At 38.8% G+C, this 17,374-nt stretch overlaps 2 protein-coding genes across 7 annotated transcripts in view; both read right to left on the bottom strand.

The window, feature by feature from the left end:
- Positions 1-6,033, bottom strand: part of LOC139756016 (ryanodine receptor-like) — a 494,517-nt gene extending 488,484 nt beyond the window's left edge. The window contains 1 exon segment of the mRNA XM_071674954.1: positions 6,030-6,033. The gene's annotated coding sequence lies outside the window, so the exon portion shown is untranslated.
- LOC139756018 (centrosomal protein of 76 kDa-like) overlaps positions 1-17,374 on the bottom strand; it is a 91,152-nt gene that overhangs the window by 15,429 nt on the left and 58,349 nt on the right. For 4 of the 6 annotated variants that reach the window (XM_071674964.1, XM_071674959.1, XM_071674960.1 and 1 more), the window contains 2 exons: positions 16,673-16,770; positions 10,289-10,486 (listed from right to left, as the gene is read on the bottom strand). In XM_071674964.1, coding sequence (XP_071531065.1) covers positions 10,289-10,486; positions 16,673-16,770 — 296 coding nt within the window. The remainder of the gene's footprint in view (positions 1-10,288; positions 10,487-16,672; positions 16,771-17,374) is intronic. The other 2 variants (XM_071674961.1, XM_071674962.1) reach the window with 2 other exon arrangements.

Genomic DNA, 17,374 nt, shown 5'->3' with positions numbered 1-17,374 from the left:
GTGAAAGGAGGGCAAGGAATAGAGTGAATTGGATCGATGTGGTATAACAGGGTTGACGTGCTGTCAGTGAATTGAATCAGGGCATGTGAAGCGTCTGGGGTAAACCATGGAAAGCTGTGTAGGTATGTATATTTGCGTATGTGGACGTATGTATATACATGTGTATGGGGGTGGGTTGGGCCATTTCTTTCGTCTGTTTCCTTGCGCTATCTCGCAAACACGGGAGACAGCGACAAAGCAAAAAAAAAAAAATATATATATATTATATATATATATATATATATATATATATATATATATATATATATATATATATATATACATACATATATTCTCTTGACCTCCTGTCTCTTTCTTTTATACATCTCCCACTCAATTGCATTTTTTCCCTGCAAAAATCGTCCAAATGCCTCTCTCTTCTCTTTCACTAATACTCTTACTTCTTCATCCCACCACTCACTACCCTTTCTAATCAACCCACCTCCCACTCTTCTCATGCCACAAGCATCTTTTGCGCAATCCATCACTGATTCCCTAAATACATCCCATTCCTCCCCCACTCCCCTTACTTCCATTGTTCTCACCTTTTTCCATTCTGTACTCAGTCTCTCCTGGTACTTCCTCACACAAGTCTCCTTCCCAAGCTCACTTACTCTCACCACCCTCTTCACCCCAACATTCACTCTTCTTTTCTGAAAACCCATACAAATCTTCACCTTAGCCTCCACAAGATAATGATCAGACATCCCTCCAGTTGCACCTCTCAGCACATTAACATCCAAAAGTCTCTCTTTCGTGCGCCTGTCAATTAACACGTAATCCAATAACGCTCTCTGGCCATCTCTCCTACTTACATACGTATACTTATGTATATCTCGCTTTTTAAACCAGGTATTCCCAATCACCAGTCCTTTTTCAGCACATAAATCTACAAGCTCTTCACCATTTCCATTTACAACACTGAACACCCCATGTATACCAATTATTCCCTCAACTGCCACATTACTCAACTTTGCATTCAAATCACCCATCACTATAACCTGGTCTCGTGCATCAAACCACTAACACACTCATTCAGCTGCTCCCAAAACAATTGCCTCTCATGATCTTTCTTCTCACGCCCAGGTGCATATGCACCAATAATCACCCATCTCTCTCCATCAACTTTCAGTTTTACCCATATTAATCGAGAATTCACTTTCTTACATTCATCACATACTCCCACAACTCCTGTTTCAGGAGTACTGCTACTCCTTCCCTTGCTCTTGTCCTCTAACTAACCCCTGACTTTACTCCCAGGACATTCCCAAACCACTCTTCCCCTTTACCCTTGAGCTTTGTTTCACTCAGAGCCAAAACATCCAGGTTCCTTTCCTCAAACATACTACCTATCTCTCCTTTTTCACATCTTGGTTACATCCACACACATTTAGACTCCCCAGTCTGAGCCTTCGAGGAGGATGAGCACTCCCCGCGTGACTCCTTCTTCTGTTTCCCATTTTAGAAAGTTAAAAAATACAAGGAGGGGAGGATTTCTGGCCCCCCGCTCCCGTCCCCTCTAGTCGCCTTCTACGACACGCGAGGAATGCGTGGGAAGTATTCTTTCACCCCTATCCCCAGGGATAATATACATATATATACATATATATATATATATATATATATATACATACACATAAACATGCACATATACACACACACACACATATACATATATATACATATGAAAAAAGTAAGAAATAATTTAGAAAACTGAAACTTCTAGCTTGAAATGAAATGAGAAAATGAATGTCACATAATGGTTCAACCTCTGGCTATGGAAAAGGGAAATGTATAATTTATTTACACAAACGTTAATAGTAGTTCTCATCAATTTAACCACTGTATCAATAAGCTACACACACACACACACACACATATATATATATATATATATATATATATATATATATATATATATATATATATATATATACCATTATACTTTGTCGCTGTCTCCCGCGTTAGTGAGGTAGTGCAAGGAAACAGACAAGAGAAAGGCCCAACCCACCTACATACACATGTATATAAATAAACGCCCACACACACACACACACGCACACATGAACGTAAATGAATCCAAAAACATAAACCCTTCCATTCTATGACTTACTTCAACCCCATGCTTCTCCCAAATGGTGCCATGTCCACCTTTAAGTACTTAAGCAATCCACTTCCTCTGGGTCCTCCCCATTCAACCTCACACCATCCAGTCTCACCCCTGTGATGCTTTACTTTACATCTACTCTCAATCTTATCTTTTCATATTCCACACCTAACTCTATAACTAGCTTTAGGAATTTCCCTCAGAAGTCTGTTACCAGAGGCATGTCAAATGAAAGCTGCAAATGATTTACCTCCTGTTCCCCCCTTATCCTCCTGTTCCCCCCTCCCTTCGGCTGTAAGTGCCATACTTTTCCCTCCCTCGCCAACTCATCCATAAATAGTTTAACCCATTACAACCTCAGTCAGTTTTCTGTTTCCATCCTGAGAATTCACATTATTCAAGCTGTATAAAAATGCATCAAACCTCACATTTCAAAAACATTCATATGTCAATGACAAAAATAATTTTGTATCTTTCTTCCACTACCACCATTCTGATAATGTGCATTACATTTGTAGTTGTGTCGGCAAAAAGAACTAAATGATGTTGGAATACGCCTGAAATTTTTCCCATACTCCATTATTGTTTGCTTTCCTATGTTGAAAAATGATCACTAATTATCACTATATGTAAACATATCCTTTTTATAAAAAAATGTAATCCAGTGATGATTTTCTCCCATGACAGCAAAATTATGTTTGTTGTGAAGACAGCCATGTTGACCAGTCTTCAACTCAATAGTTTGCCTTAGTCTTTGACATTACTTCATAAAACCTAGATTCAGTTTATAGGGATCTTTTGACAAACACTCACTCAAGTCCTATTTTTCAACATGAGGCATCAGCATACACAATCCAAGAAAAAATTACAATTAATTCTGCAATACATCTTTCCACTTAACAAGTAGGAAGTTGAACTCACTCTTACAGTTTCTTATATTGTACTGCTTTTCAGTTCCGTCTGTATTAGCCTCATGATTGTTTCAGCAAAAGACACTGAAGAAATAGTCTGCTTTACTACTTTCATCATAAATACCTGAATTAGCCAAAGTACAATAGCTACACCTATCAAGAGTAAGATGAGACATAAATTATCAGCTATGCAGTCAAATGCAGTGTACTCAAAGTCAGGTGGTAGCAAAGGGTAATTGCTGGCAACTCTAGTTCCAATTTTGATAGAAACACATTCTGTTGCCTCATCCTTAAAATTTTCAATGCCAAAGTGTCAGTGTCCATGAAATCCTCTCCACATGATCCAAAGACAGATCAGCATTGTCAAGTAATTGGGATCATCATCTACCTAGTCCTCTTAATTTGGCAAAAGCCCTTGAAAACTTGCAGGAATATGCTCTCTCTGACATCAATATGGATTAAGAAACTATCAAAACCTGCCAGCTTGGCAACAATCCAGGCCCAGGAGGCAAACCTCGATGTAGAGATCTACATCTAGAGAAGTCCCTGAGCTTGTGCAGAGGAGTATGAGGGTTAAACAAGCATAGTGACCATGCATATCCTTGATGAGGACCAACCTTCACCACAAACCTCACTTACCTCTTATCCTACACATACGCATGCCTTACTGTTCCAGTGAAAGCTTTTCACTAAATCTAGTATTTTCTCACCTTCCCAATGCATTTATGGCATCTACATGGTCTATCTGTCAATCCTACCATACAATTTCCTTGATATTTCTGGACTCTGCCTGCTCTTAGTTACAACACTGCAGAAAAAGTCATCTTCAGCGATACTGTATCATCACCAGGTGATAAAAAGGTGTAGAATTTTGTCAAGGAACTTCTTGCTCCAAATGAAACTGTTTAAAGCTGCAAAGGCTCCAGAAAAGGGGTTATTTGGGTACATATGATTGCATATTAACACACTTTCTTAAGATCCATAAATGCCAAACACAACTCACCCTCTTTCTTCAAATATTTTTCACACAAATTCATCAAAGGAAGCACCTGAGCCATACACTCCTTACTCCTCCTGACACCACACTCTTCCCTCCCAGTAAGGTGTCTTGTGCAAACAACCAGCCTTTCAATCACCACTAACCCATGCACCTTACTACATACTTACAACATCCACATACCTTTGTAATTCAAACACTGAATTTGTCGCCCTTGCATTTATACAAAGGAACTATTACATGTATTCTGACAATCATCAATCATATTATTTTGGGCCATACAAATGATGAACAGCCTGACTAAGCAATCAACACAACTATCAACCTCTTTCTTGAGAAATTCAACTGCTACCCCATCCACTCCTAGTACAAACCTTTCACTGCCTCCTTACTTTTCATCATACCATTTGCAATGACTCACTCTATTTACATAAGTCACCGCCCCATCATTTACTTCATTCAGAGTTCCTTCAAAATACTCATCCCATCACTTTTTCACCTCTTATATGCTTGTTATCATTTCTCAATCCACTCTTCTTAATGTTTTTTTTTTTTTTTTTTGCTTTGTCGCTGTCTCCCACGTTTGCGAGGTAGCGCAAGGAAACAGACGAAAGAAATGGCCCAACCCACCCCCATACACATGTATATACATACGTCCACACACGCAAATATACATACCTACACAGCTTTCCATGGTTTACCCCAGACGCTTCATATGCCCTCATTCAACCCACTGACAGCACGTCAACCCCGGTATACCACATCAATCCAATTCACTCTATTCCTTGCCCTCCTTTCACCCTCCTGCATGTTCAGGCCCTGATCACACAAAATCTTTTTCACTCCATCTTTCCACCTCCAATTTGGTCTCCCACTTCTCCTCATTCCCTCCACCTCCGACACATATATCCTCTTGGTCAATCTTTCCTCACTCATTCTCTCCATGTGCCCAAACCATTTCAAAACACCCTCTTCTGCTCTCTCAACCACGCTCTTTTTATTTCCACACATCTCTCTTACCCTTACGTTACTTACTCGATCAAACCACCTCACACCACACATTGTCCTCAAACATCTCATTTACAGCACATCCATCCTCCTGCGCACAACTCTATCCATAGCCCAAGCCTCGCAACCATACAACATTGTTGGAACCACTATTCCTTCAAACATACCCATTTTTGCTTTCCGAGATAATGTTCTCGACTTTCACACATTCTTCAAGGCTCCCAGGATTTTCGCCCCCTCCCCCACCCTATGATCCACTTCCGCTTCCATGGTTCCATCCGCTGCCAGATCCACTCCCAGATATCTAAAACACTTTACTTCCTCCAGTTTTTCTCCATTCAAACTTACCTCCCAATTGACTTGACCCTCAACCCTACTGTACCTAATTACCTTGCTCTTATTCACATTTACTCTTAACTTTCTTCTTTCACACACTTTACCAAACTCAGTCACCAGCTTCTGCAGTTTCTCACATGAATCAGCCACCAGCGCTGTATCATCAGCGAACAACAACTGACTCACTTCCCAAGCTCTCTCATCCCCAACAGACTTCATACTTGCCCCTCTTTCCAAAACTCTTGCATTCACCTCCCTAACAACCCCATCCATAAACAAATTAAACAACCATGGAGACATCACACACCCCTGCCGCAAACCTACATTCACTGAGAACCAATCACTTTCCTCTCTTCCTACACGTACACATGCCTTACATCCTCAATAAAAACTTTTCACTGCTTCTAACAACTTGCCTCCCAGACCATACATTCTTAATACCTTCTTAATGTTACCTCTATTTATTCTCATGTTCTCACTCTATTCACCTCCCAAAATATATTCCAATTCTCTCTGAAGTTCATTAATACTTTCTTACTCCATCACTCATTTGCACTCATTTTTAGCTCCTACAACCTTCTTTTGACTTCCTGCTGCTTACTATCATAATTCTCCAATCACTTGCTCTCCTCTTCACTGGCAATTCAACTTTAGCATTCGGCTGCTCATATCTTTCTCCTTGTAAGCTAAACATTTGACCCACAGATCTGAGCACTGTTTTCCTAAATGCCTTCTATTCCTCCTCCTTTCCTCCAGTTTTATGCACTCTATTCCTTAGCTCACTTACTCTCACACTTTTTCTAGAACTACCACAAACTTTTACACTCACCTCCACCAACATAAGATTAGACATTCAAACTGCCACCCCTCTCATTATGTTCGCGTCTAACAACTTCTCTTTGCATGCCTGTTAATTTACACATAATCCACTATACAGGACCTTCATACAGCAACGGCTTGTAGAATGAGATTTCACGACTGACATTCAATAATTGGTGTACAAATTCTTAGAATGACACTAAGGTCTTGTAATACCAAGATTTAAAAAGAGAAATTCTTATTTCTAATTAACCATTATGAGAATTCTTTTCCATCAATTATGAAATATTTCATTATATTGTAAGGTTTTTAAATAAAAATGCTTTTTATAATGATGTTGAAGCTAAAAGCTGTCATTCATATCAAACAAGACCTAGAAAAATTGTTTGGAATCATATTCCACCTGTTGATAGTCATCTTGTGATAAACACCAATGTTAATATCCCAGATAATTGAGAACAAACTGACTTGAAAATATCAAAACACAGTATACCTAGATAGAGTACATCAATAAACATACAAATCATACTGAAACAGATAAATTCACTTTGGCTCGCAAACTGTCTGCAAATGACTGTATGAACACTAGATGTACTTCTATTGGGCTATGGATCTAGGTTTACTTCAGCAGTGGATAAGGTAGACAAATCTTAAATCATTTTGCTCTGGTGATATCATCAAACACAAAATGGCTTAAAAAGTCCTCAAAATATCCTCTATTTACTATATTTACTGGTAGTTTACTATGGAAGGAAAAGAATACTAGTGCTGGATACCAAAAGCGTTGAGAAACAAATGAACGAACTAGTTTCACTGTTTCAATGCGCTGCATAAAATATCGAGTACCCTTTTCCTTTAACAATTCAATATAATCAATGAGGGATGGATGGAGTGAAAAAAATTTTCAGTGATTAGGACCTGAACATGCAGGAGGATGAAAATCATGTACAGATAGAGTGAACTGGGCCTGAATATGCAAGAGGATGAAAGGCATGGCATATACATGATAGAGAGAACTGGAACAATGAGGTATACAGGGGTCAACATGCAGCCAACAGACAGAACCAGAGGATGTAAAACAGCCAAGGGAAACCAAGGAAAGGTTTGAGGGGTCTGGTTGAGGACAAGGGGTTGTAGTTTTGGTGCATTACATATGACAGTTAGAGAATGGATGCAAGCAAATGCAGCTGTTTCCTGTGTGGCGGGGTGGCAATGGGAATGGATGAAGGCAGCAAGTATGAATATGTACATGTGTATATGTGTACATGTCTAAGTATTTATATGTATGTATACATTGAAACATATATGTATGTATATGTGTGTGTATGGGAGCTTATGTATATATATGTGTATGTGAGGGTTGGGTCCTTCTTCGTCTGTTTCCTTGCACTCCCTTGCTGAAGCAGGAAACAGCGATTAAGTATAATAATAATAATAATTACATTAGTTATTCATAATAGCTCCAGGACCCCTTTCTAGAAAGGGTTCTAGAGTTAATTCATGACAGCTCCAAGGCTGCACTACTTCCAGCAGCAGGAAAATGGTGGATCCATTTGTAGTTAAAGGTTCATGAATCCTCACCAAAGATGACTTTTCACTCACAGCATAATCTCAAGCAGGCAAGATAGCAGAGTCTCGTAACACTGGTCTGTATTTCAATTTCTCATGTAAAATACCAAGTATTCTTTTTTTTGAATTATGAAATAATCAAAGAGAATACCTAAAGTTTTTTTGTTCATGTACAGTATTTCACAATGATGGTAGAGGAAAATGATACCATTGGTGGGAAAGACACAAGGCTTGAAAACAAAAGGACATTTTCCTGTTCTCCATATAAGTGCAGGTCACTTTGATTTTTCATTCACTTCAGTATGTGGTATTAGTATTCATGGCAATATCAGTATTTCAACTTGAGGGTGAAAACTTGGTTATCCTTACAAGAATGACCCTTAGAGGCTGGAATGCAATTCCAAATGATTTTGACAGTGCTTTCACAATGAGACATGCATGGGACTGGCTGATAACTTGGCATTTTTTCCTTTAACACTATGATTAATGATATTCTATGATTTGGTAAAGTTACACTTTCAGGGTACTACAAAAATAACCACTAGCAATGGACTAATTTCATATATCATAAATGATACAGTAAACTTGGGTTTCTAAGGAGAGTCATGTAACGTTTTCATGGGTTCTACTGATTTTCAAATATGTTATCCTTACTTTTATTGTATCCCACATTTTCCCACAGCAGCCTCTCCATTTTCAATTATGGTAAGCATTTACAAAGAATCTGTTGATTTCTAAAGGTATTTCCCTTACTTTCATGGTACCCAACACTTTTCCAGACCAGTTCAGCCCCTCCCATAATCAGTTAGGATAGGTTTTCTTGGGATCTGTTGATTTTCAAGTGTTTCCCTTACCTTTATGGTACCCAACATTTTCTCAAATTATGTAAACCTTTCATAGATTAATTTCAAAAGTGTTGTCCTTACTTTCAAGGCACTTCACACTTTTCCAGATTGGCATAGTCCTCCCTACTATCTTTTATGTAAGGTTTTTCTTGAGGAACAAATTTTTATTTAGAAATAATCCCCTCTTGGTGTGAGTTTCAATGATTCCATATTCTGATAGAAAGCTAAAATGACATACCTCCATGAACATAAACTCATTATTATATGACAGCCAAATGTAATGCCCATTGAACTCTGGCCCCATCAACTAATATATACACTTTTTCTTTTTAATTCCTTAACAAAATAACATGGGATCTGCATTTTGACCACTGCCAATGATCACTGTACAGTTTAAATTTCTGTTCAAGTCAAAAATTTTGATTAGAAAGTATGCCATATGTCACAAGCAACTATAATTAGCAGCAAGAAAAAATCCCTGAATATCAATTACCCATATAACACATAACAGTAATCCACTAGTGGTGGCACAAGAAAGACAAAGATGGACGAGTCAGTAAATGACAACAAACGATCCAACAGCTGAGTGCAAGTGGCATACCAAATTCTAATATCCATACAGCAATGAATAAGGTAATTCTATCAGATATTTTCTTTTTTTTAACTTTCTGTTACCTGTCCTGTCCTATCATGTTTTAAATTCTTCTATAAACTTTCTCCTATGGATTCCTCTGAATCCAATTGGCTTTGGTTTTTAAAGGGTTAAACTGAATATTTCCAATCATTAAATCTCTTTATGCATACAAATGAACAAGCTTTTTCTAATTTTCTTTTCTACTAGGGAGCTCATGCCCCTAATTACACCCTCAACTGCCACAACACCCACCTGTGCACTGAGATTCCCTAGCACTAAAATTTGAAACCTTGCATCAAGGCTGCTAAAGCACTCACCCAGTTCCTCTCAAAAAAGATGACTCCTTTCTTCCTTACTCCTTTTAATACTACATAAAAAATCATCATGCATCACAGCCTCTCATAGTCTAGTTTTATTCTAATCCACATTAATCTTGAACTCATTTTCTTACACTCTTCTACAGAGTGCTACAATTCCTACATCAGAATGCCACAACTTCACTCATTCTTGCCCTCTAACTAATTGCAGATTTTACTCCCTGAATATTCCTAATTCATTCTATCCCCCGCCTTTCAGCTTAGTTTCACTTGTAGCTAAAACATATTTGGTTCCTTATCAAACATAGCATCCATCTTTCCCTTCTTTATATCTTGGTTAACACCACATGCATTCAGACACCCAGGTTTATGCCACTTAGAACAAATACTTGCTTGGCTCGCTCTTCTGTTCCTGTTTTCAGAAAGTGATAATACATGAGTGGAGAGTTTCTAGCCTCCACTCCTGCCAATTAGTCACCTCATACTGCACACAAGATATTTTCAAGGAGCATTCAGACCCCTAATCTCAGAGATATTATAATAAACTAAAACCAAGTAGAGTTTAGTGCATAAAATTTTGATTTAATCTCATAAAATCAAATTTTCATTACACCTAAAGATTCATTACACCTAAAGATTAAGATATGCTGCTTTACAGTAAAAAGCGCAATAAAAATTATCTTAATAAAGAATTCAAATTACTCACACTTCTATGTTCAATGATTAATACTTGAAGCTGCACTTCCATGTCTACACTTCTTTTATTTCCATCATCAGAAGCAGGTGTCAGAGGCATCAAACACGGCACCTTCTCTATCATGCTAGATGTGGCACTATCAGACATCTTTTTCCATGAACTGCTGTTGTCCAAGAAGAAGTTGCAATATTCCACTTTATCTGATGCCTACAAATAGAATTAAAGAAAAGGGAATGTGAAACATCTGGGGTAGACCATGGAAAGGTCTGTAGGGCCTGGATGTGGACAGGGAGCTGTGATTTCGGTGCATTACACACGACAGCTGGAGACTGGACATGAACGAATGTGGCCGTTTTTGTCTGTTGTCCTGGTGCTACCTCGCTGAAGCAGGGGGTGGCAATGCTGTTTCCTGTGATGCAGGGTGGTGCTGGGAATGGACTGAAAGTAAGCAAGTATGAATATGTATAAGTGTATATATGTATATGTCTGTCTATGTGGAAGGTGAGAACGTTATCTCAGAGAGTGAAAATGGGTAGGTTTGAAGGAATAGTGGCTCCAACAATGTTATATGGTCGTGAGGTATGGGCTACAGATAGGGTTATGTGGAGGGTGGATGTGTTGGAAATGAGATGCTTGAGGACAATATGTGGTGTGAGGTGGTCTGATCGAATAAGTAATGAAAGGGTAAGAGAGACGTGTGGTAATAAAAAGAGTGTGGTTGAGAGAAGAGGATGTACTGAAATGCTTTGGTCACATGGAGAGAATGAGTGAGGAAAGATTGACAAAGAGGATGTATGTGTCAGAGGTAGAGGGAACGAGGAGAAGTGGGAGATCAAATTGGAGGTGGAAGGATGGAGTGAAAAAGATTTTAAGCGATCAGGGCCTGAGCATACAGGAAGGTGAAAGGCGTGCAAGGAATGCAGTGAGTTGGAATGATGTGGTAGACCGGGCTTGACATGCTGTCAATGGATTGAACCAGGGCATGTGAAGCGTCTGGGGTAATCCATGGAAAGGTCTGTGGGGCCTGGATGTGGAAACGGAGTTGTGGTTTCAGTGCATTACACATGACAGCTAGAGACTGAGTGTGAACGAATGTGGCCTTTTCCTAGCAGTACCCTGTGGGGGAGTGCTATTTCATGTGCAGCGGGGTGGCGATGAGAATGGATGAAAGCAGCAAGTATGAATATGTACTTGTGTATACATGTATATGTATGTGTACGTATATGTATGTATACGTTGAAATGTATAGGTATGTATATGTGCATGTGTGGGCGTTTATGTATATACATGTGTATGTGGGTGGGTTGGGCCATTCTTTCATCTGTTTCCTTGTGCTACCTCGCTACCACAGGAGACGGCGATTAAGTATAATAATAATAATAATAATAATAATAATAATAATAATAATAATAATAATAATGATGATGATGTCTGTCTATGTGTATGTATATGTGTATATGTTGATATGTATATGTATGTGTATGTATATGTAAGTGAATGAGCATTTATGTATATATATGTGTATATGAGTGGATGGGTCATTCTTCGTCAGCTTCCTGGCACCACCTTGCTGACGCAGGAAACAGTGATCAAGTATAGTAAATAACTAAATATAATTACAATATCTAAGCCAGTTCCAACTTGAATGCAGACTTGGGGATATGAAACAAATGCATGATAAGAGCACGACATGAATAGAAATGGCTGTGCACTACAAAAGGCTTTAAGAGAAGAGTACACTTATGCACTGGGCAACAACCCAGAAGGAAATGATAAGAACCAAGAAGGGTGATGCAATACCTAGGTGCATTTTGCATACTCCACTTCCCATGCTCAGGGTTATCAGATCTTGCCTCAAAGCTGCACAACTCCAAAACCAGTGCAAACTGTACCTACTGGGTCCGACCCTCATCCTCAAAACTAGAGCCAGTTAACAATTTCAAGAGTCATATTCATCCTCAGCACCCCAAAATTAGATTTAGATCAATCTACATATTCTATATAAGCGATACTAATTCTGTACATTTTCACCTACAAAAATAATTTGAGGAAATATTTCAAAACACTGCAAGGTCTAGTTAGGTCACTACCTCCCGGCTGGAGATAAGCACACACTTAGTCAAGACAAAAACAAACTCAGTGCCTGTCTTCTCATGCAACTGCAGTGTTTTGTGGTACAAAGCCTGTTTTTATGATACATCAAAGCAGATATGAATGGCAGCAGAGTTGCATGTTCCAAGAGATCAAGCAGTGATCTTTAAAGATTATCTAGCATGATGAGCATGGAAAATGTAGCTCCTGCTTCATGCAGAAGTATACACTCAGTAAAAGCACATTTTATGACATCATCATGGCATGGAACAAAACAAAGAAGTTTGCTACTGTTTCTGACAGTGGCAATTCCTTGCCAAGAAAACTTATGAGGAAGAGCAAGTAAGAGCTATCTGAAAGTGCTGTGCTTAAGTGGTACCAACATCACAGTACAGAGGAAAGCCCAGTGTATGGCATGGATCTGCTGAATACAGCCAATGCATGTGCAGCTCAACTGTTTCTGCAACTAACATGGCCTGGTGGACAAGAAAGAATGTGGGGAAATACTAAGTGATGATATGAACTTATCAAAAGCAGCACCACGAATCCCCTCCCGCTGTACAACAGAGACAAGAAAAGACTCTATCAGTGAGCCCTGCCTGAGAACTACCAGGTCCACAAGAGTATGTCTATGACCCCATCCACAAGAAAATGAAGGAGAATATTTCTCTGCTAGCTTGTGCCAATAAGGATAACCTCCACAGCTTAAAGCCTGTTAAGGGTAGAAGCAAGAAACCTACTGACAGCAAGGATATCCTCAGCTATCTACCTGTGCTATATCATGGGAGATGAGGGACATGGTTCACACAATATATTTTCTCAGAATGGTTCCACAGGCACTTTGTTCTTGCCATGAAGGTCCATCAAAAGTCAGTTATGAAGGTTGCACCACATGCTCTTCCTCAACAATGCTGCAGCCCACCTAGGATCTTGCAAACAGTTTAGTGGTGATGGACTGATCAAGAAAAATGTTCCTGCTTGCCCACACCACCCCCATATTTCAGCATATATATTAGGGAATCAATATATTTGCTATGAGATTCTACAGGAAGAAGGAATTGGATCTGTGGTATATGGTCAACGTCAGCTTTGAGGAGGGGAAAGACAAAGCTAAACAGAACCTGCAAAAACCGAACAAAAACAGCATCATAGATGTAATTTTTAAGTGGGCTGATGCATGGGTTTCTCTTCTTTAGGTCACACTTCAAAAGGACTGGAAAAAGATTCTGCATGTGCCTGAAGAGGAACTTGGCTTTAAAGGATTTCAGGGAAAGGACTATGCTTGAGTTCTCAATCAAACCAGGACAATTTGGAGGTGGAAGAAAAGCAGATACGGTTGGAGGATGATGTTGATCTAGCAAGATACCACTGCCTTACTGATGAGGAAATTGCCAAAGAAGTGCCCTGGTCTTCTGATTAGTTGGAGGAAGAGTTTGAAGACAAGGAGGACATTGACCCTCAGGAGTAGGGTTTAACAATGTATTTGGCTGCCACTGACCCAATCTTTAACTTTGCTGACCATAAAATAAACAGGGAAGTCAATACCTGGTATGAACGTGTGAAGAGGATCTGGTTTAACCCAATCAAGATGCAGCAAGACTCACTGAAGCAGCTGAAGAATGACAATGTCTTCAAATCTCAGCAGACTGCCTAGATGTCCAATACAATATTGTGTAAACAGTTACTAAGAGAAGCTACCACCTTTAGAAAGGCACTTCATACCCATCTTCAGAACTTTTACCACCATTTCTGATCAGGAGGTGAATCAGGTTACACCAGATCCACCCCAAAACACACGTTCTGAATCAGTGTGGTCTTTGCAACTTCCTGAACACCTCCAGCTTCCTGAAAGTCCAGAGGGGGGAAAACAGAAGAACAAGTATTACCATATGAATGAGGTACATGTCCATTATACTCATTAATAATTAATTTATTAGTGTACCTTGGAAAAATTTGAAATGTAACAAAATGTGGGTACTAATATACCACCCTTCCCCCTAATTACTCTATAAAAGCAAGAGCTTACTGTAAGAGATTCTTCTTCAGTAGTTATGGCAAAGCTTACACCACCATCACACAATGAGCAATCATTAAACATCTTTATTCTGTTTGCATGAAAACTATGATGCTGAAGGACTCTAAAGTTTATCATCACAGAAGCAATGATGCTTTTGGTTGTATTCATACAGACCCTGCAGAGTTTGATCTCAGTAAAACTCCAACGTAGAAACCAAGTTACATAGATACACAGAGTGCAGAGACCCAAGGTCTAATCAAGGTGGTCTGCCTGAAAAAAAAAGCTCCCTAGTAAGCAGTAGAAGAAAAGGATAGCAAAGCAAAGGCTCTCTCTCCATCCTCCACTTACTCCAGCACTCACCAGCAGGAAAACAGGTTGAAAAATACCTTGCAGGATTGATTACCCTCAAGGTAATTTTCATAGGAAAGACATAAGGTAGAATGAACATGAATATGTCATGCACCCCATGATCAACAGCATGCATCCCTTCACTTTTTCTTATAAAGACAATACTAAGGATAAACTTGAGCTCTAGCCTCTCAACTTACCATGCCTATATTATTCCTGATGTTCAAGAATGATATAGTAATTCTTAATTACTCTCTCAAAGCAGGTGACATCAGCTACTCAATGTTAGTATGATACCACAACAGGGCCAGGGAGAGATCAGCGGTTGAGAAGACAGCATGATATAAAACTGTGTTATGATGACTAATTAAATGAATCATTCAATACCGCACCACAGTGACAAGTGATGATCAAGCCTAATTTTGAAGACATCAAGGGAGTTACTCTGAACAACATTTTCTGGGAGCTTATTCCATGTATCAATAATGTTGGTGGTAAAACAATATTTCACAGAGTCCAGATTAACTCAGTGACCTCTGAGTTTTAATCCAATTCCTTCCACTGGTAATGTTGGTGCTACCATAAAGAATTTTTCAATATCAATGTTCCTGAATCCTTTAAGTACTTTGAAACATTCTGTTCATTTGCCCCAGAGATGCTTCTCACTTAGGGGGAACATATAACAGGTTATGCAAGGAGGGAATCAACTTAGTTGCGCCTCACGACACTGCTTCCGATTCAAGAATGTCCCTACTTAGGTGGAGGGACCCAAAACTACACTGTATATTCAAGGTGTGGTCTAACTAGACTTAAGTATAGTGGCAATATCACATCCTTGCTTTAGTATGTAAAGATACAGTTTATAAATCCTAACATCCTATTTGCTTTCTTGGCAACTTCATTTCAATCCTGGGAGAATATGAAGTTACTGGAGACAGTCAACCCTAGATCTCTCACACTTGGGGTGTCCTTTATCTTGTAGTCCATCAATTCATAATAAAATCTTTTGTTTAGGTTTCCTACCTGTAACAGCTGACATTCATTGATGTTAAATGGCATCTCCCACTTACTAGACCATTCAATGATCTTTATCCAGATCCTCTTGTAACCTTAGCCCCATCTTTTAATATGGTACAGCTGATCTTTGTGTCATTTGCAAATTTGGACACTAGGTTATCTAGCCCTATGTCAATATCATTAATATAAATGATGAAAAGTATAGGCCCAAGTACTGATCCCTGGGAGACTCCAATAGTAACAGGTGACCATGGTGATGATTCCTTGTTCATTTGGACTCTCTGCTTCCTATCATGTAACCAGGCTTCTATCCAATTTCTTATGCAACCAGTAATCCCCTGGGCCCAGACTTTGTGCATCAATTAAATGTGGGGGACTAATGTCGAATGCTCTGTGGAAGCAACCCCTACTTCTTGAAAGGAGTTTAATTTCAAACCACTCACATTAATAACAATTCTCATTCTTACAATAAAATGTTGAAAGACCTCTGACTGTTTCTTGAATACTTCAGTCTTCTTCGCAACAAAAATGAAATACTTATATGTAGGTTTAGAAGGTGTACATTTCAGCGTAAATTGATACTTTAAGCCAAATTCTGCATTTCATAAATTCATAGGGAGCTTACCATAATCTGCATAGAGACATTTGAATGCTCCTGTTCATATTCTAACACCATGATTATGAACAATTCCAACCATTTTCATGATATTAACATTGTACTTAAGTCATTCTATGTATGTGACTACCAATTCTGTTCATCTGTGTAAACAAACACTAACTATAAGTACCTATTACTGCTCGTAACTGCTTAATCTTTAAAGATCAAAATGCCTAAGTAGCATTTCTAAAATACATTTGAAAACTATATATAAGTGACACTGCTACAGTAAATAGAAAGTGACAGAAGAAAACTGGATTACCTGACAGTTTGCAAAGAAAATGTAGTTATTAAAAATGCTGGCAATGGTCCCATAGTCATGAGCAGCTTTCTGTCCCACTCTGTGAATGTACCGAGATCCTAAAAGAAGATATAACTCAGTTAAAATATCACTATAAGGAAATCTAGGTTGTTGCTTTCTTTTACAGATATAAGAATAATTGAATGATCTTTTACATTGAATAGATTTTCCCACTTTAGAGAGCAAATGAACACAGGCATTACTTCCATTTCCCCACATCCATTCTCTAGTTGTCATGCAAAGTATAATGTTATGAAAATAAAATACATAACCCAAAAGCAAGTGCCACAAACTAATCCATTTTCTTCCAGTGCTAGGTGAGATGACATGGGCAACAGAATGCCCTCATCAAAGGGGAGGTGGCAAAGGTTCTGGGAGCGATGAATAATGTTTGGAAGGAGAGAACATTATCTCGGAAAGCAAAAATGGGAATGTTTGAAGGAACAGCAGTTCCAACAATGTTGTATGGTTGCGAGGCATGGGCTACAGATAGGGTTGTATGGAGGAGGGTTGATGTGTTGGAAATAAAATGTTTGAGGAAAATATGTGATGTGAGATGGTTTGATCGAGTAAGTAATGAAAGGGTAAGAAAGATGTGTGGTAATAAAAAGAGTGTGGTTGAGAGAGTAGAAGAGGGTGTTTTGAAATGGTTTGGACATATGG

The sequence above is a fragment of the Panulirus ornatus genome, chromosome 20, assembly GCF_036320965.1.
Source record: "Panulirus ornatus isolate Po-2019 chromosome 20, ASM3632096v1, whole genome shotgun sequence".
In the NCBI taxonomy this organism is placed as follows: Eukaryota; Metazoa; Arthropoda; class Malacostraca; order Decapoda; family Palinuridae; genus Panulirus; species Panulirus ornatus.
The sequence above is the reverse complement of the archived record's forward strand: the minus strand, read 5'-3'. Positions and strand labels throughout refer to the sequence as shown.